The sequence below is a fragment of the Tenrec ecaudatus genome, chromosome 11, assembly GCF_050624435.1.
Source record: "Tenrec ecaudatus isolate mTenEca1 chromosome 11, mTenEca1.hap1, whole genome shotgun sequence".
Classification (NCBI taxonomy): domain Eukaryota; kingdom Metazoa; phylum Chordata; class Mammalia; order Afrosoricida; family Tenrecidae; genus Tenrec; species Tenrec ecaudatus.
Genome location: NC_134540.1, coordinates 58632719 through 58659278, shown reverse-complemented (window position 1 = coordinate 58659278; position 26560 = coordinate 58632719). Strand labels below are relative to the sequence as shown.

The window sequence follows — 26560 nt, the reverse complement described above, 5'->3', positions numbered from 1 at the left end:
ATGAATGTACAAATGTGCTTTACACAATTGATGTATGTATGGATTGTGGTAAGAGTCATATGAGCCCCTAATAAAATGATTAAAAATAAATAAGGGGACAGACCTAAAAGCAGGAGGGAAGAATAGGTGTGCTCCGAGATAAGTCAGGTTTGTGGACTACACGGAGGATGGACTTATGTCTCCTTGCCTGCAGCTCTCCTGGAGGACTTTAGATAGCAGCAGCCCCATGAAATATGTACTGATGCCCACAGGCAGTACGAGGGAGAGTCTGACCCTTCAAGGTCCTTGCTGCAACTGTTCCTTAAAAAAAAATAGAGTTCTTTCTTTCCCAAAGTATAATCAACGCTTTAGGGGGAGAGGCTTACTGGGAAAGGAACAGCTCTACTGAGTAGTTCTACTAGTTTTATTATCTTTCTTCCTCACTTCGTGCAATGGATTTTTCTTATGTGCACTTAATCATTATAATCAAAATCCCAAGAAATTGTTAAAGTATAAAATGAATCCATTTGGATACTGAAAGGATAAGAAGTTAAAAAAAACAATTTGTACATACTGTACATTTCTATTCCTAAATTTTAAGTGTGAAATTCATCTGATCAAATCGCTTGAAATGTCAAGATGGAGAAATGACACTTCATGTAACAAAGATATGACATTTTATCTAAAATTATACTTTTTACAGCTCATGAATGAATAAATGAATGAAGGCCATAAACTTCTCAGCCGCCCAGATGAATGGTTGTCACACAATGTGAAGGCTAACAAAGCAGAGAAACGGCAAAAGAGGGAACATATCTTGAGGATTATGGTGGAATTTCGTGCCAAACGCTTTGAAAACATAACTCTCATGGTCTATTAGCTTATATCACAAGTTAATACATAATGGACAAAAATGAACGAATTTGTTATGCGCTTAAAGGCTGAGTATCCTGCCTTTCCGTCTCCTTCCATTCTCTTATCTTTTCTTTCTGTCATCTTCACAGGTGTGTGCCGCTGCTAACATATACTCTCATCCCCTCTCTCTCTCACACACTCTCTTATGTGCACGCATGCATGTGTGTGTCCACGCACACACACGCGCTGTAAGGCACTGTGTCAGAAAAAGCACCATACTGAAAAAGAAAAAGAGACAGCCTTTGCTTTCTAAAATTTCACATCCTAAAGCAGCCTAATGTACATAAGGAATATATATATATATATAATTACAAGCTGAAATAGTTGCAGGTCGTTAAAGGATAGAGTCATTTATGAGGAAAAAAAATCGGTGACAAGTACATTTGTGCCAGGCTTTGAAAGATGGTATGTGTGGCAAGTATAAAGTGAGAAAGTTGGAAGAACAGGAAATTAATCTGTCAGGCCCCGAATTTCACATTGTTAAGCATAATTGTATAAGTCTGATATAATTAATGGAATAATCTGAGTATTTCAAGTTGGTTATAGAATTGTTATGAAAGGAAGATATATTTGACACAAAAAAGTCAGATGGTGCTTGGAATCCCAAGTGAAGGAGAAGCGAGAAACCCTAACGTCTTTGGGTGACAAGGCGCTCTTACTGCTCAGTTGACGGCATCCTCCTGTCTTGGTGCTTGGGACACCAACTTTGAAGAGGACCAAGGACAGATACCATGATTCTACCCAGATTTATGGGCATTGTGAAAGAAGCTATAGATAAATTGACCATGGAGTGAACAACCTGTTATAGATCATATCTGGAAAGACTGGCAGGAGCACAAGCGATTAGTCAGTGCTTACTGTCTTGGGGTGAGATTCTTTTCAGGGTGAGGGGGCAGTGTTTCTGTGGCAAAGGCAGTCCTCAGATTACGGATGAGATCAGTTCCTACTATGCCTTTAAGACCTTGTAGTTTAATAAGAAGAAGCATTTAGGGTTCTTCTTTAGCTTTACAGGAGACCTGGAGTCACGATGAGGTACACATTGGGCTGCTAACTACAAGGTCCACGGTTCAAAGCCTGCATTGTGCCACAGTAGGCAAAAGACGAAGCTACCTGCTCCTGAGATTCAAGGTCTCTGAGACCTAAGACAGGATCACTATTAATCAGAATTGACTGCATGACAGTAGGTGGAGGGTATGCCTGGTGGTGCGGTGGGTTACGCATTGAGGAGGCTATCGTTCAAACTCACCAGCTACTCCTTATAAAATCTGTCCCCATAAAGACTTGCAATTGCAAAACCCTTTGGAGCAGTTGTGCCCTGCCCTATGGAGGCTTTATAAATCCCAGTGGATTTTACTGAAAGCCAAGTTGCAAAGGTTTTTCTGTGATTTAAAAATGGCACTTGTAGCAAATGAAAACCATTATGATTCAGAACGTGTTGATAAAAGGGTTTCATCCAGGAGCCCTGCTGTGGCACGGGTTCCCGAAGCCACTCCTAACCCGGAGGCCTGTGACAGAAAGCACCGCATTCCAGAAGCAGAAAGACGCGGCAGTCAGCTTCCTTCGAGGACTACAGTCTTGGAAAGCCTCTGAGTTGTTCTACTCTTCCTGGAGGGTAGCAACGAATCAAAATCAACTGGAAGGCAGGGAGCATGCTTTAATGTAGGAATTTGTTCAGCTGTTACAAAGTGAGAGAAATTTGTATAATGTTAAAGGGTAGAGAGGTGTTGTCCATAAATCAGATGACTGTAACCCCAGGGTTGCCTGTATATAGTCAATGCAAATTCCGGGAGAAGAGCTTTCAAGTGTTCTCAGCAGATAGACACCTCCTGGTTTTATTGAGAAGCCCGAGGATGTTCTCCGATGTCTTGGGATGAGGGAGAGAATGGAGATGGAAATGTCTCGGGTTGCTTCATAGGGGCTGCTAGCAATACAGATGGTGGGCACTAGCTATGCGTGTCTACTGAGCACTTGAAATGTGACCACTGCAACCTGTTAAAATTTTAATAAAGTGAACACATTTTATTGTTTTAGGTTTATAAATGTAGTTGTCTATTACCTATTTTTCAGGGAAAAAATTGCTCAGTGGCCCCTAGCTATTACAAACATGTGTATCCTAGCCCATAACCAGGTAGCCCATTCTCCAAGTTAAAGTGTAGGCATTGCTCTCACAGCCACCCTGGATTGTTCCAGTGTCCCCAGGCAATGGTAGCACCCATTTTGGAAAACACTGAATTAAATGAAGCATGTTATTTAGTTTAATTTAATGTCATATATGTATATATATATACATATATATATATTATCATATCAACTACAAAATTTTAAATTACAAATAGAGTTTAGATATCTCTACTGGACTAACTAGCACCACAGAGGCCTCATCTCTGTTTTCGTCACAGTTTCACATAAACGAATATGTCATAAATCATGCTTCTGCATACACAGCTATTTAAAGAAGTAGTTCAGGGGCTTAAATGTTGTTTGAAAACTATATTTAATAGTAGGTAAGGAGGAAAATTTTATCTTATGATGGAATGCTATACAGTAGTTAGGTGGAAATGAAGAAAGCAATATGTCTTACCAGAAACAAATGAAAGCTCATTACAGATGGGAAAAAAGTGAGTTGCTAATGATATTATATGAACTTAAAAGTGAAATGTTTTTTATTTTCTAGATGGGTGTTTCATGATTCAAGGTGGTGCTATATGGCAGGGTAGATCTGCCCGGTGGGTTTCTAAGACTGTGACTCTTTATGGGAGTAGAAAGTAATTTCTTTCTTTCCGGGAGCAGCAGGTGATTTTGAACTGCTAATCCCCCAGCTAGCAGTCCAACACATACTTTACAGTAGTGAGTTTAATGTTCTGGTAGACTCATGTTTCCGTATATTTACTTTGTCAATTGCCTAGAAAGCTTGCATTTATTTGAAAAATAGAGTCTGAGGGTAGAAAGATAGCAAGGTGGAGGTAGATTTTAGTTTGTTCTAAGGGGATCTATTCTTGTCTATATTCTTTTATTTTTCTACAGAAAGAATACCAATATGAATCACTTTTCCGTTTAATGGTAATAATAAAAATAAGCTACAAAGCTGCATAATGTCAGTATATTAGTCCATCCAATAATTTTGGCTTCTGAGAGGAAGACAACTTTGGCAAAGGGGTCCACTGGAGGCTAGCAGGGGGACCCTCAAGTTGGCAGCCACATTTCAGGAGCAGTGGATGCAGAGGGAAGCAGGCAGTGTTCTGCAGGACATTCTCTCCAAATCAGGTGTTGGATGGAATTCTGCATTCTTTTTAAAGTAAAGTTGTCTATCTTGTCTTAATAATGAGAAAACCAAATGCTTACCCCTTTTAATTAAGTCATTAAAACTATAATAAACACATAGGGTCCCCGATAGAAGTTCTGATACATTTCCAGCTACAGAGGCTTCACGTACCCTTATCATTAGCACAGCCTTTCTGATATCCCGGACACCATCATACACCAGGCGAGAAGCATCGATGAATTCATTCTCCTCGAACGGCTGAGGGACGTTGGCACTCAGGGCTTCAATGGCAACCTCTACTTGTTCAGCAAAGCGTGGCATCACTGTGTTAAACAAAGCAACAAGCAGTGGATTAGGTGATCTTTCTTTCACAATCCGTCATGGCAATCCTTGGGCAAAATGGCAGACCCTGCCAGCACCCCGGCAGTCTACTGGAGGAGGAGTAGAATCACCACTGGCAATTTGGGATCGGTCAAATGAAATGTATTTTTTCTGTGTGTCATGAATCTGCTCCAGGAGAAGTAATTGTTCTATCCATGGTGATGGACTACAACTGAGAAAGTTTTGGAAAGTTCCCCAAACCATGTAATAGAATGTTTAATATTACATCTTTTACATTGTTCCAGCTTAAGTTCAAGTCTACCTCTGTTAGTTACTAATTACAAAACGGAAGTCAAAATTTCTTTGTTTAACTCTGTGATGCACTTGAAAACATTGCAAAGTCCTATCTAGATAAAATGATAAGCTACTTGGCCCATAGGTGCTAAAACCCTGGATGATGACTGTCAGACCTCAAGCTTCCCAGCTTCCTAGTCAAGTGCTGAGGACAGGACTACACCCATCTCACTGTTGTCGGGGAGCCAAGACGAGCCGGGGAACAATGGCTGTGGAGGGACACTGATGGAGGGAGTTGGTCAACTGGGACATGGAGGATACAGGTTCTAGGAGAAAGGATTTGGGGGAAAGGAGACTACAAATAGGAATTACATTTGTTCGATTTTCTTGAGCCTCCTTGAAGTGAAAGAAAATGCCTACAGAATCCTCTAAAAGGATGACACTGCTTTGTTTCACAGGAACACCCGTGCAACAGCTGCAGAGAAATGTAGAGAGTAAGCTCAGTGGAAGTTCTGAAATGGTTACACTGACTACTTTAAAAAATACCGCAGATTCACTGATTCTCAAAAATTATAATTCAATTTTCTCAGCCATTACCTTGAAACCATCAGTTCCTGTGGCAAAGGAGAGCCAAGAGCACTATTCATTTTATTTACAAGGGACCATAAAGTAGATACATCACTCATCTATTTCCATTTCTGAACGTTCATGCTTGATTCATCTTTATGCTCATCTTCATCCTATGTGGATACTTTAACGGCCATTTTAATCCCTAGTGGAAGAAACTCTGCTAAATTACTATACTCTCTGGGGTCAGAATACTCAAGATAAAACATTCCTAGAAAAATGTGGTTTTCTGCCAGGAAAACCAAATATTGAGTTTTTTTATAAGTATAGAGAGGGATAGAAGAAAACAGAAACTTAAGTGGAATGATCTATTACTTTCTGCCTACAGAAATTTTCCAAACTGAGGCAAACAAGAAGTGGATTATGCTTGATGGGTTAATTACTATTATTGATTCACTATACCATTTGAAGTTTGCTGGTGGTCTTTTGAACTCTACTTTCAAATTCTAAAAATTCGGGAATACTGAGGCCATTGCCAGAAACATGAATCAAATATAAGCATAGTTCTTAACACCAGTGCATTAAATTCTGGGCATTTCATGTATCCATAGATGCTAGAAATGAACTATTTACAGGACTAAATAATCCAGATAATTGAAATTGGCTTCCTGAAGAAGGCAAGTATTTTGAAAGCACTTGCAATTTAGGATGAGTACCTCTCTTAAATTAAATTCCAAATTTCATTTTTTATATAATAAATGCTGACTAATATCAATTTCATTCTACATGATATCTAAGCTCCATAACTACAATCATTAACAATATTACAAATTTATATATCATTAGGGAACACTTAGTTAAAGAAAGTTATTTGTTCTTATTGTATGACTGACAAAGGATTATTACTTACACACATATACAATAAATAATTCTGTAAATCAATAAGAAAAAAGCACTCATGGGATTACTATTTGCACAGATCAATAGAAAAAAAATAAATGGAGTCGGAGTCAAAGGATTATAATAGACAATTCACAGAAAAATATCTCAAATTACTTATGAATACATGATAAAATATTCTACTTTGCTAATGGATAGAAAAATAGAAATGTCAAAAAGAGCCATTTTATAGCTATGGAGATGGACAGACCGCTCTGCCCCACAATATTCTAGTAATAGCAACCTTGAAAGCATGCGTGCAAATATATAGAAATAATTTTCTCAGCACTATGAAAAAATCCAACGAAATTCAGGTTGCATTGACCCCGTGAAATGGATCATTATCTAAACAATGACAACAGCTACCATCATGCCAGTTAGTGGAAACCAACGCATCACCACCCTGCAGCACAGCGTCGAAGGAGCTCATAGGTCTCCACGGCTGTACATCTTCATAGACATAAACTGTCACACCTTTCTTCAGTGGGACCTTACTAGAGAAGAGCCAAACAATGACTGGTAGAGAAAGACTAATCCGAGGCACTGAGTAACTATTCATTGGAATCTAAAGATAAACTTCTCTCTTGTTATGTTCTACATTCAAAGAATTCATAGCCAGGGAATAAAAAGCTTAAAGAAAACTCTGTCTGCAGTCAAGAACCCAGCCCAATTCTGACTCGTCCAACAGAATGAGCTGCCTACTCCAGGCCCATGAGCACGGCGTCTCATGGGACCAAATGGCTTCAGGGAAGATTGATGTCTTAAAATTAAAACTTCATGATGTCAGACTGTTGAGTTGGATATGTAAACAGAAAACGAATATGTCTGAGGATCTAAAAGACTCAAGAGTGCTGTGGAGGCTTCAAAAAGGTCGTGAAAAAATGAATTAAATGATACTGAATTTTTTTTCATGAAATTTTGAATCCCCGTCATAGATTTTCATCAAACCTATTCTGAAACAATATATAACACCTTATATACCAGGGCAAATAAAAAAGAAATTTTATTGAGCAAAACTGCTCAACTGTGAAGCTATGGTTTCTCCAGAAACTCTCCATTTAGGTCGAAAACATCTGAATATGTTTTCATTTCTCTAGCCCCTCCCCCAAATAATGCAATACTTTTTTACTTGTACAATTTCAAAACAGCAGTTTTAGCATCCTAGGGTGCCTCAAATTGTGTCCCGTTACAATTTCCTTTGCGTTTGGGGAACACAAAATAGTCTGGCGGATGGACGGGGAAAGTTTCCCACGGAAATTCTCTCATGACGGTCCTTGCTGCTCTGGAAGAAGGACCGGTACATGGTCAGGATGGGAAAAAACAAAGAAAGAAACCAACAATCTTTAAAGGCCACTCTCCTGCCCTTTTCTCACCTCTCCCCAATGCAGTTGGCAATTTTCTTAAATCAGCTTCTTTATGTTGTTCTTGGTTCAACTCACAGCAGCCCCCATGTAGAACAGAACAAAACAGCCTGAGCCGGCATGGGCCTAGGCGTCAAATCTGTTCTTATGCTGAGACCATTGCTGCAGCTTGAGTCAATCCACCCTGTGGTTTTCCTCTTTTGTGGTGCCCTGCACTTTACCAACCATGTAAAATCTCACGTGGGAACTAATTCAGTGGAGTATATTCACTGTAATTAATGATACAGCCATTTTTCTAGGCATGACCCTGAAGAAAATCTTTCTTCACACTCTGCTTTAAGTGTATTTAAAAGACATTTACAAAAGGCTTGGGCAACTGCTACAGCTGTTTGGCCAACCTCCCTTGCTCTCCTTGCTGGCGTCCTCTTTGTTGTGCTGGTTTTTTTCTCTTTTAAGAGTGGTAGGACCAAAGACAGACACATCAAGCAATGAGTTCCATCTGAATAAAACTGAATATAGGATTTTAACCATGAATTCTTCTAACACCTGGCTAGTGCCTGAAAAAGTAAATACTCCAAAAATAATGCTGAGATTGAACATCTCAAACGACTTCCAATATGATGCTGCTTCTGCTTCTTACTAATTAGGACAAAACTCAGCATTGCCGTTGTGATTCGCACATTATATATTAACAGAGTTTCTGATAGAGGAATGTAAAAATAGAAGCTTCTTTCCTCTCTTTGAATTACATCCAAAAATCTAGGCGCTCTTTTACCATTATTTATTAGAATTGTGGGATTGTTCTTAATAGCTATGTCCTACAAGGGTGATCAAAGTTGGAAATGCTTTTAAAGTCTAGCTTTCCTTTTGTATGCAGAGTGCACTACAGCGTGATGACATTCCAGGAGTAATGAAATCAGAGTTAAGTATGCATATAAAAATCAAGGTCGCGTCGTTTGAGTGTTGATTGAGATCCTAAACCAGAGGTGGAGAAGTTCTGCACTGAAGCCTCCTGGGAGACTTCAGAGGTGAGGTTTCAGAGCACCGGGGGAGTCCGTAAAATGGGCTAAAGATGCAAATAGGACTGCTGACAACCAGGGAGCAAAAGTCAAGGTTAACAAGAGGTAGTGGAGGTAAGCAGCCAGCCAGCCCCGCTGTCATCTGAATAAATTTGAATGTCCCAGCTCACAATCCTTCAGTGACTCCTTCCAATACAGAGGGAACTTAAGCTCCCTGAGCCAAGATACAAAATTAAGCATGCATTTTTACCAGCCTGTATTTCCACTAGGTCTCTCCTCCTTTCTTAACTTTCTCTTGGTTTAGCACTTTCTCTTTTCTTAAATATACGTTCTCATCAGCCTAAACTAACACCATGTCATCAACTATGGCATAGTCTTTCCTACCTCATACCAAGAATATTTCTCTTGTACTTAAATAGCCTTGTATTTCACTCGCTTTGGCCCAAGCAAGAGGAATTTCCAGTGGAGAACTAAGTGCCATGGCCAAACCTTTCCTAGGCTCTGGGTAACACAAAGTTTGTCATTTTCTGCTTTATCATGTTTATTTCACTGTGGCATACACTGGTCTGGAATTACTACACAATATTAGGATGTTTGTTGACATTTTGTATGTTAACTCTTGGGTATGAGCCCCTTGTAGGCAGAGACTGTCTCATCAGTAGTTTTGACAATTAAGCCCTTGTCTCGACTTTTCACACAGAGAATCCATGCAGCGAGAAAAGGAAGAAAGAAAAGAGAAAGGACTAATTTCTTCTTGTGAAAGGACTAATTTCACACAGAGAATCCATCCAGCAAGAAAAGGAAGAAAGAAAAGTCAAAGGACTAATATTATTCAACATGAATAGTATCACATTCCACATACTAAGCCTCTTATTTTTCTGCCTGTCATTTAACATTGGCTCAATAATTTTGTTAAAGTGTTTCATGAGTTCTTAACAAAGTTACGAGTGAGCATTCTAGGTTTGGTCTAAAGGGACTATTTAGAATTCTAAGTTCAAAATATACTCAGGGCTGTCAGGGTTAGAGTGTTACCATAGAACGAGAAGAAAGATTTATAATCCTACCTTCTGTACATCTACATACAGAGAAGTGACCACCTGTGGTTGGCACAGTCAACTTACAATTTGGAGTGTTTTTCTTGTAGAAGGAGAGGCAAAAAAGAGACAATAAACAAGGCCTTTTTCCTAGAGTGGTCAAAAAAAGTCAAAGGAGTGTTAATAACCAAAAAACACCAACTCATTACCACCCAGTTGATTCTGACTCATGCTAATCCCATGTGCTTCAGATGAACACTGTTCCATAAGGTTTTCTGGACCGTGATCTTACAAACACAGATGCCCAGAGAGTTCCATTATGGCACCACTGGGTGGATTAGAATCAGCAACCTGTCCATTAGTAGCCAAGAGCACATTGCTATTCATCTTCTGTATTTTTTTCCTTGTTCTGTTTCTGGAATCTTGTAATATTTAGGCATGGTAAGGAGCCTGAGATGGGGCTCCGTGATCCCACTTCTGAGTATTCCTGATCTTAGGTAATGCCTTGACTTAATGTTGGCTGAACATTCTCATTCACTTCTAAGCAACAGGATATTTCAAGCTGGATGGGCTATCGCTTCGGAGATCAAGGTGCATAGGTGACACATCCATCTTGCTTGACTTGTTGTGGTCTCCAGCTTGCTTATTCAGGTAAGTCAGTTGCCATGTTCTGAGCTCCTCTATGGAAAGGTTTGCATAACAACAAATGAGTGTGGCTTCTTCTCTATGAATGCACAGGAAAGTGTGGCCTCCGTGTGATCGCCTACTAAAGTCTAAGGTCATTGAACAGCCACCTAAGTGGGCTTGGCAAGGAATCCTTCCTTTCTGGTCCTTGAAGTGACTGCAGTCCTAACCAACTCTTGAGGTAGCAGCATCAATGTCATGTCCATATTCCTGATCCATAGAAAGTATCAGTTAATGAATGTTTGCCATGTTAAGCCACTAAAATGTGATACTATTTGCTTTGTAGCAATAGACAATTAATAAAGTGATTATTAATATTTCTCATAGATAAAAATAACAGTAAGAATATCCAGTATTTAAAAATCTGAATATTTTTCTGCTCAATTGTAACAAACTGTGTATGGTGTAGTTTTCTGGTTTATTTACTAGAGTCAGGTAGAAATGTAATTGAATATTGATATTTGATTTTGTGCAAGTTGAATTTCTCAGATTTGATTTTGCATGGTTATTTAAGCAAGTCAGAGCTTCTGTTTACTCAAGTGTAAAAGAAGATTATTGATAGCCCCCCTCCAAGTGTTGACACAGAGCTGAGGAAGAATTCATTTAATGAATTTATTAAGCAAGTGTACATATAACTCTAGACCAATGGTTCTCAACTTTCCTAACCCTTTAATAGAGTTCCTCATGTTGTGGTGACCCCAACCATAAAATTATTTTCATTGCTACTTCATAACTGTAATTTTGCTACTGTTATGAATCCTAATGTCAATATCTGATATGTAGGATGTTTTTTCATTGCTACAAATTAAACATAATGCATAGTGATGAATCACAAAACAATATCTAATTATATTTTGTGAACTGTTTATTTCTAATTACAAATAAGTGAAATTTTGTCTTGAAGCATAATATAGCATGGGTAACAGTCTTCACGCTGGGTACTGGATATTCATAGGTGGGCATATATGCATGTGAGTGGACCTGCCTGGAGACAGATAGAGGAGCAGTGTCTTAGTTCCTGTCGCAACCCACAGGTTGAAAACTGCTGATCTATACAGTGCTGTAAGTACTACAATTAGAGTCGAGAATAAAATAGATACTGGTAATTGTCCTAGCCTTCAAAGCAGTTACAGCAAAATGTGATGGATGCCATGTTTCCCATGGTTCCTGACACACAAAGGATTGTAAGTTGTCTTCACGACTGTCTGTATCAAGCACAGGCATTTTCCTCTTTCAGATAAAACCTGGAGGCACAACTGCGATTCACCACAAATTTCAAAAACAGGCCTAATGGGAGATGACGAACTAAGCTTAAAATTGCATATCCATGAGTGCTGAATCTCTGAAAACTGTCATGTTGGTGTGATTTGTCTTAACTGAGCTTCCTCATATTATGTCCTTCTCTGTGCTCAAGGTTTTCTCATCTTCATGCTTATGTTGTAGTTTTAATAATAAATTCCCTATGAAATTGGCGTATAAGGACAGATACCATAAACTCTCTGGAAACTTTTTTTTATCTTGATTCACAAGAAGGCCAGTACAAAATATTGTATTTGATTATAATCCTTCCACACTGATGAGAAAATCAAAACAAAAACAATTCACTGGTGTCTGGTCAAATTAAATGATCCAACCCTAGCTCTTCTCATTCAAATGATATGCTCATTTCCCCAAAGTCTCACAGCTTTATCTAATATTCTTGTAAAATTATTTCCTTTCTATCTCAATTTACAACACTTTAATTCATTAATTTTATATTAGTTGATTAACTAAACTTAACCCTTCAATAAAATACCTTCGAATGCTTGTTGAAATTTGAAAGAGGAAGGGTAGAGATAGTACTTAAATATGTTCTTTAAACTTACCTCTCTATGCAGACCAAAAATGTAGCAGCTTTAACTGAACTCTCCCTTGATTACTCTCAAGCAACTTGGAAGATATCAGCATTGGAAGGCAGGTGCAAAATCAAGAGCCCAGTTTCATTTATTTCTTATTCCCTTGTGAGTATTTGCCAACTGATTCTAACTCTCCACATAAAGATCAACTACTTCTCATTCTTTCATCACGTGTGCATTCTTGGAATTTTTTTTCTTCAGAGCCAGTCATCTCTTCCTTCTGTGGGAGTTCCTAAAAGCTGCCATTTTCATAAATTCAAGTTTGGAAAATTATAATGTAAATTTTAAACATCAAAATCAAATTCAAGTTCCAGACGGCCATACATAACCCATGAGCTGAATTGTTTGATGAAAAAATGAAAATGACTGCCTAGAAAAAGGAGAGGGAGAAAAAGAAACCACCCTCCACACTTCATTCAAGAGAAGTACCCCAGGAGAAGAGGGAACATCCATCTGCTCTTGTCTGGATGCGCATTCCGATTCCCAAGGAGAGGGAAGATGCTTGCTTTGAAAGTTTTCTTATATTTTAAAAGAAGCATTTTAAAAATAATCACAAATGCTTCATAAGTTAAAAGGGAAAGATGGCATATTTATTTCTGTAACGTAGGCATGAAAAAGCGTAAGCATGATGCCTTACTTCTCGTGCAGTGTTTGTCAAAACCTAGCTTGATAAACAGTTTAATTTGGCACTGGAAAAGTCTAAATACTTATATTGGATTAAGATGTAGTAAAAACACTTGCTACAAATTATTGCACTAAAAGATTATAAACGTCATCATTAAGCATGTCATTTTTAAAAGGGTACAAACCTCCAGAAAAAAAATCTGCCAGTTGTGGTTTCATTAATATTAATATCACCATTTTTGAGCTGAAACTCTAATTAAATCTGGAGGAAATGATAGAATGATCACAGATTTCAAGAGGTTAAAACTGAATTAAGAAGCAGAATATATGCATATGCCTAGATATAAAGAAAGACAAATATCTATTGCCAGATAAAAATCAACAGATAGATTGATTAACAGGTGAAGAACATAGGTAAATAGAAACATAGACAGACACATGGATAGATAGTGCATAAAAACAGACGGGTGCAAGTAAGACAAATAGTTAAATAGGTAAACACCGATCAAATACAGACTTTGAACCCCAGGATAGTTCGATAAATCACAGACTGAGTGACACAGAAAGTGAGAGTAATGGACGTTTTTTCAGCAGTGGAGTTGATGGGTCTGTATGAGTTGAGTTGGACGCCATTGCAATGGGTTTGATTTGGATTATATGACAGTTCTATTTTTCGGTCTTTGAGGAACCACCATACTTTTTCCCCAAAGTGGCTTTACAATTTTGCATTCACACCAGCATTACATAAGAGTTCCGATATCCCCATATCCTCATTATATTTTAAAAATCATAGCTGCCTCAGTGAGAGTGAAATTATATCTCACTGTGGTTTAATTTGCATTTCTTGAAGGACCCTGTTGGTGGAAGTAGCTGCACGTTGAGCTGCTAACGGCAAGATCCATGGTTCAAACCTCAATGCATAAAGCTTTATAGCCCTGGAAACCCCAAGGGCCAGTTCTACCCTAGCTTATAGGATCCTATGAATTGGAATCAACTCTATGGCAGTGGGGTTTGGTTGCTTCTTTTTCTGTTTTGAATACAATGGCTAATGACACTGAGAATATTTTCATGTGGTTAGAGGTCATTTGAATGTCCTTTTAGATGACATATTTTTAAGTTCGTTGTCTTTTTTATGATTGATTTGTCTCTTTATTGTAAAGTTTCTATGTTTAGACTCACACACAAGAGAGGATACATACAAGCACACACAAACACAGACACACACACACACAATGGGAAAAAGCTCCTCTGGGTGGAGGTTTCATACTATGCATTTTGCCACTAGGCTAGCATCAAGCAACTCACTCTGAGTTAGTGCACCCAGTGGCATTACCTGGGAAGGTTCTCTTTGGTAACTGAATTTTTTTGTACAAGCAAGTTTCACTCAAACCTCATTTTTTGGTGATGGCTGATATGAGAATGCAGGCAGCTGTGAAATTTTGTTTCCTTCTTGGGAAAGAATACTGTAAAAGTTATCATGATGTTGAACACAAATTACAAGGAATGCACTAGGAAAAATACAATTGACAAGTGTTTTTCCCATTTCAAAAAAGGTGAAAAGTCAATTGATGACAAATATATTTCTGGACATCCATCAACTTCCCAAATGAATGAAAATGTCAACAAAATCTGTGCACTTGTACTCAAAGACCGATAACTGAACCATTGAAGACATGGGGCTTGGAGCTTGGTTCAGCAAATTTTAATTGAAGATTTGGGAATCAGCAGGGTTACTACAAAATTTGTGCTTTGGTATGGCAGTCCTGGTAGACTAGAGAAACAAAATTCATAGACACTCATATGTGTACAAGAAAATCTTTATATAAAGAGAAATTGTTTATTGAGGAAACATCCCAAATCAGTTCGGATCAAGTCCATAAGTCCAGTATTAGCACAGATATCTGACACCAATCTATAAATTCTTTTTCAGACTCATGCAACACATGCAATGATGCTGTGGGTGGAGAGTCTTGTGGATCCAGTGGTAGTGTAAGCATCTCAGTGCTAGTGTGGGTCTCCACAAAGCTCCTCCAGCTCCAGGATTCTGGCGTAGCTCCAAGTTTCTTATCAACAGGAATGTATAGCAGAGAGTGAGTGAGTGTCCCACCTCCAGCTAGCTATTTATCTCCTTAGCAGCTCCAAATGAGGTGTCAAGCTGCGACCTGAATGACAGGTTAAGCACCACCCCTTCTCTCTTAAGTTGCAAGTTGACAACAGATTTTGTAACTACCACACTCGGGTTCTGACTGACCAGGGAAAAGAGCTTCAAAACATGCCTTGCTTTGAACGAACAGCTGCAAAGGGACCCAGACTTTTTTCCAAGGCCATTACAGGTGAAGAAACATGATGCTATTCTTACCACCCCAAAAACAAACATCAATCAAGACAGTGGAAGATGCCATCATCATCTCACCCTAAAAAAACTCGGCAGATGATGTCAAAGATCGAGACAATGCTCCTATTTTATTTATTTACTTGTTTGTTTGTTTTAATGTGAGGAGGATAGTGCATTTGGATTTCATTCCCCCAGGTCAGACGGTTAATCAATCTTTCTATTTAGAGCTTCTGAAAAGATTGCATCACAGTGTGTGACACAAAAGGCCTGAGTTGTGACAGATGGGAAACTGGTTTTGCCACCATGACAATACACCTGCTCGTGCAGACATTTCAGCGCACCAGTTTTTGGCAAAAAACAGCATGCCTTTCTTGCCTCGTACAGCTTACTCACGTGACCTCACTCTGCATGACTTCTTTATTTTCATCAATTGCAGAGAGACATGAAAGGACAACAATTTGATGACATAGAAGAGGTGAAGAAAAAAACTTGTGAAGAGCTGTCAGCTATCCAGATGAGTTTTAAGAATGCCTCCAACAATGGAATCTCCAATGTGATAAATGCAATAAGTGTAATGGAGAGTACTTTAAATGTGATAAAGTGGTTCTGTAAAAATAAATTAAATACATAGGTTGGTGGAAAAATCCATTTTGTGGGGGTACTTAAATTTGGCTAAGAGTTTGTGAGGTGGTAGCTTACGATTTTTTTTTAATTTTTATTTCTCTTACAGTTAATGAACATGAATAATTTTTTATGATGTTGCCTACGTGGATGTCATCTTTAATAAGTTGTCTATTCATGTCCTATGCCCATTTTATTGGGTTATTTGCATTTTTCCTTTTAAGATGTCTCAGTATTCAACAGGTTTTTGAAAAAAAAACAGTATATAGATATAGATAGATAGTGTGTGTGTGTGATAGACACTTTCGATATTGAACTGATGACCTCGCACGCAGTGCTTCTGTCAAACCTATCATCCATATACTTGTTATTGTTAGGTTGCAGTGCGTCTGTTCTGACTCATAGTGATCATGTGCATAACACAACAAAACATTGTCTGGTCCCTCGCCATCCTCACAACTTTTCTTAAGTTTGAGCTCATTTTAGCCACAATGGTTCTCAAGTTTTAGTAAGCAAGGTTGCAGCCATGGTGTCAATCCATCTTGTCCAGAGCCTTCTCCTTTTGTGCTGACCCAGGTCCTGGCAGCTCTTGACAACACGTCCGAAGGAAAGGAGATGCAGTCTTGACCACCTTGCCTATAAAGAGCATTCTGGCTGTACTTTTTCCAGGACAGATAGTTTTGTTCTTTTGGCAGTCCGCGGTACTTTCAATCTTCTTTGTCAGCACCATAGTTCAACTGCATCGATTTTTCCTTGGTCTTCCCTATCAATGTCCAATTTCACACGCATATGACGTGGTCGAAACATCATGGTTCGGGTCAGGCACCCTTGTAATTCTCAGAGAGGCATCATTGCTCTTCAACACTTGGAAGAGGTCCCATGCAGCAGAGTTACTGGAGGTAGTACACCTATTGATTTCTGGACTGCTTCATTGATTGTGGATATAAGCAAGCCAAAAGCCTTGGCACCTTCAACAACTTCTCCATTTACTGTTGTTCCAGGTGTGAGGATTTTGGTCTTCTTCACATTGCGTTGGTATCCAAACCGTACGCTGCCATCCTTGAACTTCATCAGCAAATATTCAAGTCCTCCTCGTTTTCACCATGCAAGGTTGTATCATCGGCACATCACAGGTTGTTAACAAGCCTTCCTTCAAGCCTGATACCATATTCTTCTTCATATGATACATCTTCTCTGATTATTTGCTCGGCACACAGATGGCCCACAGTTGATACAGCCTGACTACCCATACGTTAGGTGAAACTAGTGCTGGCCCTAGTAAACAATATCTTCAGGACTCTCCAGCATTCTGCTGGATTATCAAAGATCATGGTAGCTGTTGCCCACGAAGTGACTGTGAAGTGCCATGCACTTTTAGAGTTACCAAGATTCTGATATCACACAAGTAGAAATTTACTTACTTTCTTCTAAATTCTCTTTGCATTTCAGGAAAAAAAAGAAATTCACTGCCATCAAGTTGATGCCAATCCATAGCCACCATATAGGTCAGGGCTGAACGGCTCCGGTGAGCTCCTGAGAGGGTAATTCTTAAAGGGAATAGAAAGCCCCGTCTTCCTCTCATGGAGCAACTGGGGGTTTTGAACTCCTAACCTAGCAGATAGAAGCCAAATACATAATCAGTATATTTCAGAAAAGCTACTTATTTTCCTAAATCAGAAGCTGCTTCTGATTTATAGTACAAAGAGATATGATTAGCAGATTATGTCTACTCTACCCCATCTCTACTTTCACATTAAAGTTTTCTATCAGGCTAAAAAGGTGTATCCATGACATGTTTTCATGGGTCATAAAGATCTTAAGACATGTGTTTTGGGTATCTTATAGAGGGAAGGCAGAGCATATCTGTATTCTCGAGGAATATATGTTTAGAAACAAGCGAGTTCACAGAAAATATTTTCTGTGTCTGCATGGGCACGACTGTCTAAGGAAATATTTTTGACAACCTGTGTCTAAGATGTCTCCATAGCAACACTAAGAAAGTGGTATACTTTGCAGAAAGAATTATAGGTATCTCAAACTACAAATTTACATGTCAAAGCTGGATAGCAACAGGAGCCATTTACTTAAATTGCAAAAATGTTGTTAACCTCATGGTTACCTTTCTTGGAGAGGGTTTGTTTACACAAAAGAGAAAAGGTTTCTCATCCATTTGTGGGAAGGTATGGCACAGAGAGGAAGTTGAGCACCAATTCTTATGTAAATTCTCAGAATAGTATGATTCCGTTCTTGTAGTATGTAAAGGTCAGCCCTCATTGCTATCTTTGAGAGAGAATGGGGCCTGCGGAACTGGTGAGGCTATTGTTATAAGTATTGTTGATCCTTTTACTACAGTGGTTTGAACTTTGTGGATTCTCTTATGAGGATATTTTTTAACACCTTGTAATGCTTATCAGCTCCCCCTTGAGCAGATCCCCTCTACAATAAATTGGGTATTGCAATCAACAGTGATCTCTCACAGTTCTTCAGTAGTCTTTGTCTGTTTGCTGTAATATTGCAAATCTTGAATACAATACTTCCATGAGACCATATAAAGTACCACTAGTGAACCTGAAGTGATCCCAAGGAGCAGAAAAAAGTCATGGCATGACCAAAAGACAGAGAGAGAGTAAAGGTGAATCCAATGAGATGTACTGCAGATTGAGATTTGTATCCAAAATGGCCCATCATTTTAAATAAATGAATGAATGCAGAATAAAAACCTTTATTAAAAATGGAAAGGAAATTTGAGAAGGCATCACCCCAGTTACATTAGTAGATATAAAAGTCTTATACATTTTGTGAAATATCTTTATATAGTATGGAAAATACAGCTTTCATATGGGTACCATATATAATTCATTTGAGGTGGCTTCAAACATTTTGTGGAAAAAAATGAAACTTTATTTTTAATTCCATTTTATCATGAACTTTTGTAAGTCCCCACATATAACATATAAAAAATGTGCTAATCTATTGTTTGTGTTCTTGGTAAAGCTTCTGGTCAACATTAGGTCACTACCAGTTGAATGTTGGAGGCATCAAAGTTCTATGAGACATTTGACTGCCTAGGTCATTGATGTTCCTAAGCCCTGGGTTATTCAAGCATCAAGTACAATACTGGTAAGTTTAGTCTCCGAGCCAGAAACCTTGCATTTGCTTTCAAGCTAAAATGAACATTGGTGCTAAAAGCGTCTCCTACAGATTCTCACAATCCCTAGTCTATATAGGTTTTAATCATGGGCAAAAAACATTGAGACAAACTGTATATTATATATCATGGGGCTTGTTGATGAGGTAGTCTTATCCCTCCCAGGATTCTGGTTTCCACCACTCTTATTATAACTATCAACTGATAAGAGCTTTCCTGCATTATTTTGACCTTTAAAAGAGAAAGAAAATAATTTCATCAGTAATAAGGATTTTATTAAAATATATCAGAATGTCTAAATTGAAAAAACTCACTCACGATAGCTTTTCTTTGGAATTCAATGCTTGCATAATGTAATTTTAAGGTCAGTCATGGAGAAGTTACTTCAAGTGTGATTTTCTTCGCAGCTATGAAAGCTAACAGTTTTTTGGTGTGGTCTGTAAATTGTCCGAACCACCTTCTTCTGTTACCAACCTCTAGCTCCAGGAACCAGCAAGTTACCTCAATGTACCCATTCACAAAACTCAACCCTGCTGGTAGCAGACACCCGTTACAATGAAGGAGGATACCCCAAAATTACCCATCAGATTCTTGCCTAGGACATGTAGAAAATGCAAAAAAAAATTTTATCTTGAACATTGAGAATGTGTATTATTGGTGGTCATATTTCCACAAGGTGGGGTGAGGGAGGGGAGAGGAATGTGCCATGGCCTATCTTTTATTTATTTATTTAATAAATCCAAGCATCTGAAACATTAATTATGAGGTAGCACCATTCTAATCCCAGGACATTTATATAAGTCTCTGTCCTCTAGAAGTTAACAGATATTGAAGGAAAAAGTGGAGGACGTTATGTGGGGAGGAGTGGGAGCACATGGTTGAGTTCTGTTTGGAAAATAATGACGACCCCCATCTGGATGCAACACAGTGGCTATACAAAGGATGAATTGGCAATCGTGGCCCTGGCTGATTGCCTTACCAAGAAACCAGGGAAGAGTGATACGTATATTCCAAGATCAATAATATTAACCAACCTTGGATGATAAAACATCAGGCTATAGATGAGAGAGTTAACAGTTGGTAGCAATTAAGGAATGAAGCTATTCTGATACCTAGACTGAATATGTTCTACACTGGGCTGCTTCAATCATGTGGTTCTATAGTGCCTTTGAGTCAGTCCTGCCCCATAGTGACTCTGGGTAACACAGGACACATCAATATTCTTTCCAGGTTTGATGCCTTTATCTTGACTGAGCTCCTTGAATTTTCTAGGGGAAATACACCAAATGATAGAAATGTTCCTTCTTGTTCTTATGAAACTCCAGGTTGCAGAAGCCTGTAAAAATTACACCATCTGTTTGGCCCATGTGTGATTCAAAATAATGGAATACCAGTCCCCACATATGGAATGCTCAAGAATAGAAATAATAGAAACCTCCTTTAAAGTGTTTTACTTTTCCTCTTCTTTTCTTTTCTGATCTATTGCCTTCTCTGCCCAAGGTGAATGCTTTCAGAATCTAAAGTGCCAACATTGCCCCAATCCAATCACGTTCACGTTGCCACGAGCCTGCATCAGCTATTACATTTACAAGAATGGAGTTTCAATATAATCTGCTCCATAAAAAAATGAGCTTCACTCTCTCTATCTGAATACGATATCACTGACTGCAGGTTCACCTCCCTCACCTTCCTAAAGCAACCCAACTCTGTAAATGAGATCTTTGAAGATGGGTCTGGTCAAGCCTGCACTCACGACCAGGCTGCTGGCAATTTGTTAGGATTCAGGTTTTATTGGAGAACCCTTCAAATATGCCATGTAAATATTTAATAGGACTGTTATAGATTCATTTTACTGTGTTTTCATCAGCCTAGATTAGTTCCCTAAAAATAAATGAATAAATAAGTAGATAATCTTTTTTTCCTCAAGCTGCCCTGGTATTTTAGCATCATATTCAAATTTTTATTCTAAATTTAACTCTCTCTTTGTATAAAAATGGAAAACACTCTTACACAAAACATTCTCTTAACTGTGAAACTAACATCAGTCCTGAAAATGACAACAAAACCAGGTCTGTTACCCCTTGTACATCTCTCAAATTCATAACCACTCAGGGGAAGGCAACCCAGTTGCCTAGCGCAGTGAGAGTCTCCCTGCAAAGAGGAGTATGTATGAATAATGGCTGGCCCTACCCATGATAGGCAACGCCAACTTCTGCTCCATTTAAGACTCCTTGACATTCTACTTCTTTTGGGATTACTTTCTGCAATCTCCCCACTTACACTTGCTTCACCATATCCTACATGAACAGTATATAGACAATATTTTGCCTTGACAAATTTGTTCCTATTTTGAAATATTTCTATATCTCAGTGCAGTTATTCCCAGTGGAAGTTATTTTGAATCACATTTTCAGTCTTGGAGACATATTTTTAATATGTTTTTGTGGCACTATGAGGTAAGCTTTGGACAGTTAACTGCAAGATCAGTGGTTGAAACCCAGCAGGCTCATGTAATGATTTTCAGCCTCAGAATGCTCTATAGGGTTACTAAGAATCAGAATTAATTCCATGGAAGTGAGTTTTGTTTTTAATTGAGAGACATTTTTGGTTGTTACTGCTGAAGGCCAAGAGTGGGAATGCTTCTGGTAACCAGTGAGTAGAGATCAGGGATTCTCCTCCACATTCTGGAATAGATAGGATCATTATCCTCTAGCCCCAAGCCTACATCAAGAACAAATTACCCAAATCAAAATGCCAGTTGTGCGAAGATTCAGAAATCCTTCCTTAGGGTTTTTCATGTTGCCACTAGACCTCAATATAGGCTGCTCTCAGGTGCAGCCGTCAGTTCCCATTCACAGCACCCCATGTGCAACAGGGCCAAACACTACCCAGCCCAGCGCCCTGATCACAATTGTTACTGAGCACATTTTTTTGCAGCCGCTGGGTCCGTCTCTCTGTAAGATGGTCTTCCTTTTCCACAGTCCTGCTACTTTACCAAGCACAATGTCCTTCTCCATGACTGGTTCTTCCTGATGACCTGTCCAAAGTACTTGAGATGAAGTCTCACCATCCTCGCTCACAAGTAGCTTTCCAGCTACACCTCTTCCAAGACAGATCTGTTTGTTCATTTGGCAGTCTCTGATATTTTAAATATTCGTCACCAGTGCCATAATCTTAATACATTGATCCTTCTTTGGTATTCCTTATGTGGAATCTAATTTTCACATGTACAGGAGGCAATTGGAAATACCACGGCTTGGGTCTGGTGCACCTGAGTACTCAAAGCGACATCATTTTTCTTCAAGACTTTGTAGCAGATTTACCCAACTCTGGATAGTTTGATTTCTTGACTGCTGCTACCATGAGCATTGATTGTGGATCCAAAGATGACATTCCTGACAACTTCAATCTTGACTCTGTTTACTATGATGGGATGTATTGGTCAAGTGGTGACAATTTTTATTTCCTTTACATAAAATTAAATATTTAAAAAGAAAAAAGAAATTTTTGTCTTCCATATCTTAGATGCCTTTCTTTTTGCTTCATTCCTCCTCTAAATATTTTTTAATTCTTGTCTGCTATTCATGTTCTTTCATCAAAATAAAGTGTATGTTCAGGACAAAGTTTGGTAAGCCACAAGAAGAAACAATCAATTTATTATGGCTCTAGTCCAAAAGAAAATGTTAGCCCAAATGGAGAAATTTGGAAATCTGTGATATGAGCAGAAATTTATTTTCTAAAGATATATGTCCTGTAGCACAGCTGGTTATAAAGAAAACAACTAATTAATTTAGGAAAATATGTTAAACTAACAAAACTCTTACAATGCTAATCACAGGGTTGATCCTACGGTGTCCTTAAACTCCATTGTTAGTCATTCAGGGACTTCCACCAATTACTGTAATTGACAATCTATGAATAAGCAAAGTTTTTTCTTTCTTTCCCTTGGCAATCTTTCTCTGAGTCTTACTGGAAAAAAATATTATTACTATTTAAGAAACAAACATATTTGAGAACAAAATATTCCTAATACTTTGTAATACAGCTGGGTTGCATTTCTACTTCAGTATATGCTGAGGTATATAGAGAATCTAAATATCTTGCTCATTTACTCCATTCAGTTAAGAATTATAGGTGGCAAATGTATGAGGCATGTACTTTTGATTAACTCCCCAGAATATCTAATCTTTGTAAGGAAGATCTGGAGTGAACATTTTCAAAGCTCTGATTGGTGATGTGATATAGCTTACTGGGCCTTTAGACTGTCACTTTGAGGCATGCAACATACTTCATAGGCTACATTGGAAGAATTCTTTGTAGAAAGCTCACTAAGTGAGAATTTGGAACATTGCTATATCTGACCTTTCAGAAACACATTCTTTTTAAATGTGCAGTGGGTCCAAAGTTTGTGTGTAAACCATAGAAAACACTCACTGAGGCTTAAAGATCCTGCTGTACACACAAATGACCACATTCATTACCGACTCATACCTCTGTATAATGCATATCTAAATTCTCTCTCCGCGCCACTTAATCTTGCTTTCTGATGGCATGTGTTAAGCTGGTGGGCATGGTTCCACATTTCTGAAGGAATGTTACTGAAAGTGTTGCCGCATCATCAACCCCATTGTGTGTAAACAGTGTTCAGCCACTGCAGCGTTTAATCTGGGCGAGCCAATCGCTCATGGGTTGCAGTCTGAAGACAGCCCATACTTAGATAATTTCCTTTTCTCAATGGTGCTTCCAGGTCCGTACCATTGGCTAAATGAATGACATCAATAGAACCACCTTATGCCACAACGAAGGCAAGGACTTATGATGTTCTCGATCATAAAATGATAATGATGCTTCTTCAGTGAACCAGAGACATATATAAAGCATGGGTATAGAAAGGGATTTGGGGCATGCACTTAATTATAATTCCAATTTAAGAACAGTTATTCTGACATGACCCTGCTCAGTGCTCATTCCCATGAAAAGAACACTGAAGATATGGAAGCTATAGCAAAATGTAGTGAGAAAATCAGTTGATGCCCAGCTATCAGGAAAAACAATAGTATCAGGTATTTTAAAGAATTATCTTAAAACAAGCAGTCACCTAAGTGTGATGTCAACTAAGTCCACATAGAAGAAGCACAGCAACCTGTGTCAACCAAATATTACAAGTAAAAAAAGCCACGTCCAAAGGATGAATAGTATCAGAGCTTAAATTACGGACACCTGGTGTGCAGACGGACCTGGATGACAGTGGATGTCGAATCCATCTGCGGGACCCGCACCTGTTCTGATTGTATCATGGGGTGTCCAGAGCTCTGCTACCGCAGGGCATTGCCAAAGTGGACTGTGGCCGACCGGAGCTAAGCTATAACACCTTATCATTTGATCGCCCTGTGACCCATTTTTAAAGTTGTTTCAGTCTTTATTACTGTCTGCTTTTCGTTTAGACTGAGGTTTTCCTATGTTTTGTTTCGTCTTTGTTGTTTGCTTGTTTTCCATTTGTGTTTTGTGTGCTTTCCTGCATCTGGTCTCCAGGATACGTAGCTCTATGAAGATCACATGGGAGGATGGGGAATGGGGTACTCACAGCCAAGAGTACAAGAACATGCTCTGAAATCGACTGTAGTGATGATTTCACAAATCAAAATCATTGAATGGTTAGAGCATCTGCCAATAAAGCTAATTTTTTTTAAAGACTGACAGTGAGCAAGTAAGATAAAGTCTTGATGAACAGCAATAATATAAAATAGATGGTCCTGCTTCATTGATTTTTTTAGTAAAAAATTAGGCAGAAATGTATTTACATCTCAAGCCTTGGTGAAAGTAAAAAAAAAATATTTCAATCAAGTAAGCACATTGTTCTTCTCTTTAAATAGATTTTGAACCAATTGGTTAGTGATTTTGTTCACTAAAGCACCTGAGATATAATATGAATGGACTCCAAACTGGCTCTTGAACAATGCTTGTATTCATTTTGGGCACAACATCACATAGAAATGGAAAACGAAACAAAACAAAAAGAAATGTTCTGCATCTTTCATCTACCACAAATATCATTCCAATCAATCAGAAATAGGCATGAGCTGAATGAGAGTCCTTTCTCTGACAGCTCTTTCACCGCGTGCCCTTCACCCTGCTCAGGACTCTGCACTCTGTGTGCTTTATTTAAGGAGGGACTGCTGGTCAGATAAAGCCTGTGAAGCTGAGACTTTGTAGCAGAATAGAACTATTGAGCCAGGAACTCAGAGGCAGAGAATTATGAGAGAGGCCCCTTAAAGACAGAAAAAAAGGTCCTTAAATTGGAAATTAGCCTGCCAGATTCTGATTCATCAAAGTAAGGGAAGAAATATTGTATTTTCTGCTCTGAGTTCCTCTCATGGATACAAAGGGCAAGCCTATTTAGAGAAAAAAAAACAACTCTGCTGAAATTCTAATTAAAACGTGGGTATATGTTTTAATTGTTATCAATATTGTTCTTTTGCATCTGTGAGGATATCAAGAAAAGGAACAGTTCCAAAACATTGTATTTATTATCTGATTATACACTCTTCCCCTCCAGCTTCTATTTCAAAGACAGCGATCACTGTCCATGGGATCTGTTGTTTGTCTTTGTTACTCAGGTTCATAAATATCTGCAGATCTTTTATAAAAACCCTCTACTTGTAGAAGTAAACACATTTCCACTAATAAGTAGCATCATGAAGAATTTGGAACATTGCTATATGTGACCTTTCAAAAACACATTATTTTTTAAATGCCTAGTGGGTCCAAAGTCCAAGTGCAAACCATAGAAAACATTCACTGAGGTTTGAAGATCCTGCTGTACATACAAATGACTGCATTCATTACTGATTCATAACTCTATATAAAGCATATCTAAATTATCTCTCCATGTCATTTAATCTTCTCTCTTCCCTGGACTTTCTCTTTCTCCTTGTACTTCATATACACACATGAACAAGGTTTGAGAGACTTAAAAAAAGATTTTAAGTCGACAACAAAACAAGATGAAGAAATCATTTTTAAATAAGCCAATCTTTGATATGCATTTTCAAAGTTGTAGGCTGTACTGCTAAGTCGGTGGAATTTTTAAAATTATTATTATTATCTCAGTTCACGTAAGAACTATAAAAGATGCTATAAGGAACATTTCTAGTCTCAGAAATGATCTCAAGTGAGCAGCAGTGGACTCCTAACGAATGTAAAGGAGAATGCCGTTCCAGAGGCAGGTAGATAGCTCTGCTTTTGCAATGAGGCAATGGAGATGGTCAATATCATCATTGAGAAAAAGGGCCAGAGCTAATTGTGGAAGAGAACATCGATTGCTCATTTGCAAACTTAAGCAGAAGCTGGGGAAAATTAACCAAGTCTCTAAGAGCTAGCATATGAGCGTGAATATATCTCATCTATATTTAGAACCCATCCCAATAATATATTAGACTTATTGAACACGAATGAGTAAAGAACAGATTAGCTGTAGGATAACATCAAACATGTCATTCAGGAAGAAACCAAAAGACCCAAAAAGACAAGAAAGGAAAGGTGAAGACAGATGTCAAAAGAGA

General features: G+C 38.4%; 1 protein-coding gene across 4 annotated transcripts in view; it reads right to left on the bottom strand.

The window, feature by feature from the left end:
* Positions 1-26560, bottom strand: part of CTNNA2 (catenin alpha 2) — a 1186106-nt gene that overhangs the window by 74693 nt on the left and 1084853 nt on the right. For all 4 annotated transcript variants that reach the window (XM_075562525.1, XM_075562526.1, XM_075562527.1 and 1 more), the window contains one exon: positions 4328-4479. In XM_075562525.1, coding sequence (XP_075418640.1) covers positions 4328-4479 — 152 coding nt within the window. The remainder of the gene's footprint in view (positions 1-4327; positions 4480-26560) is intronic.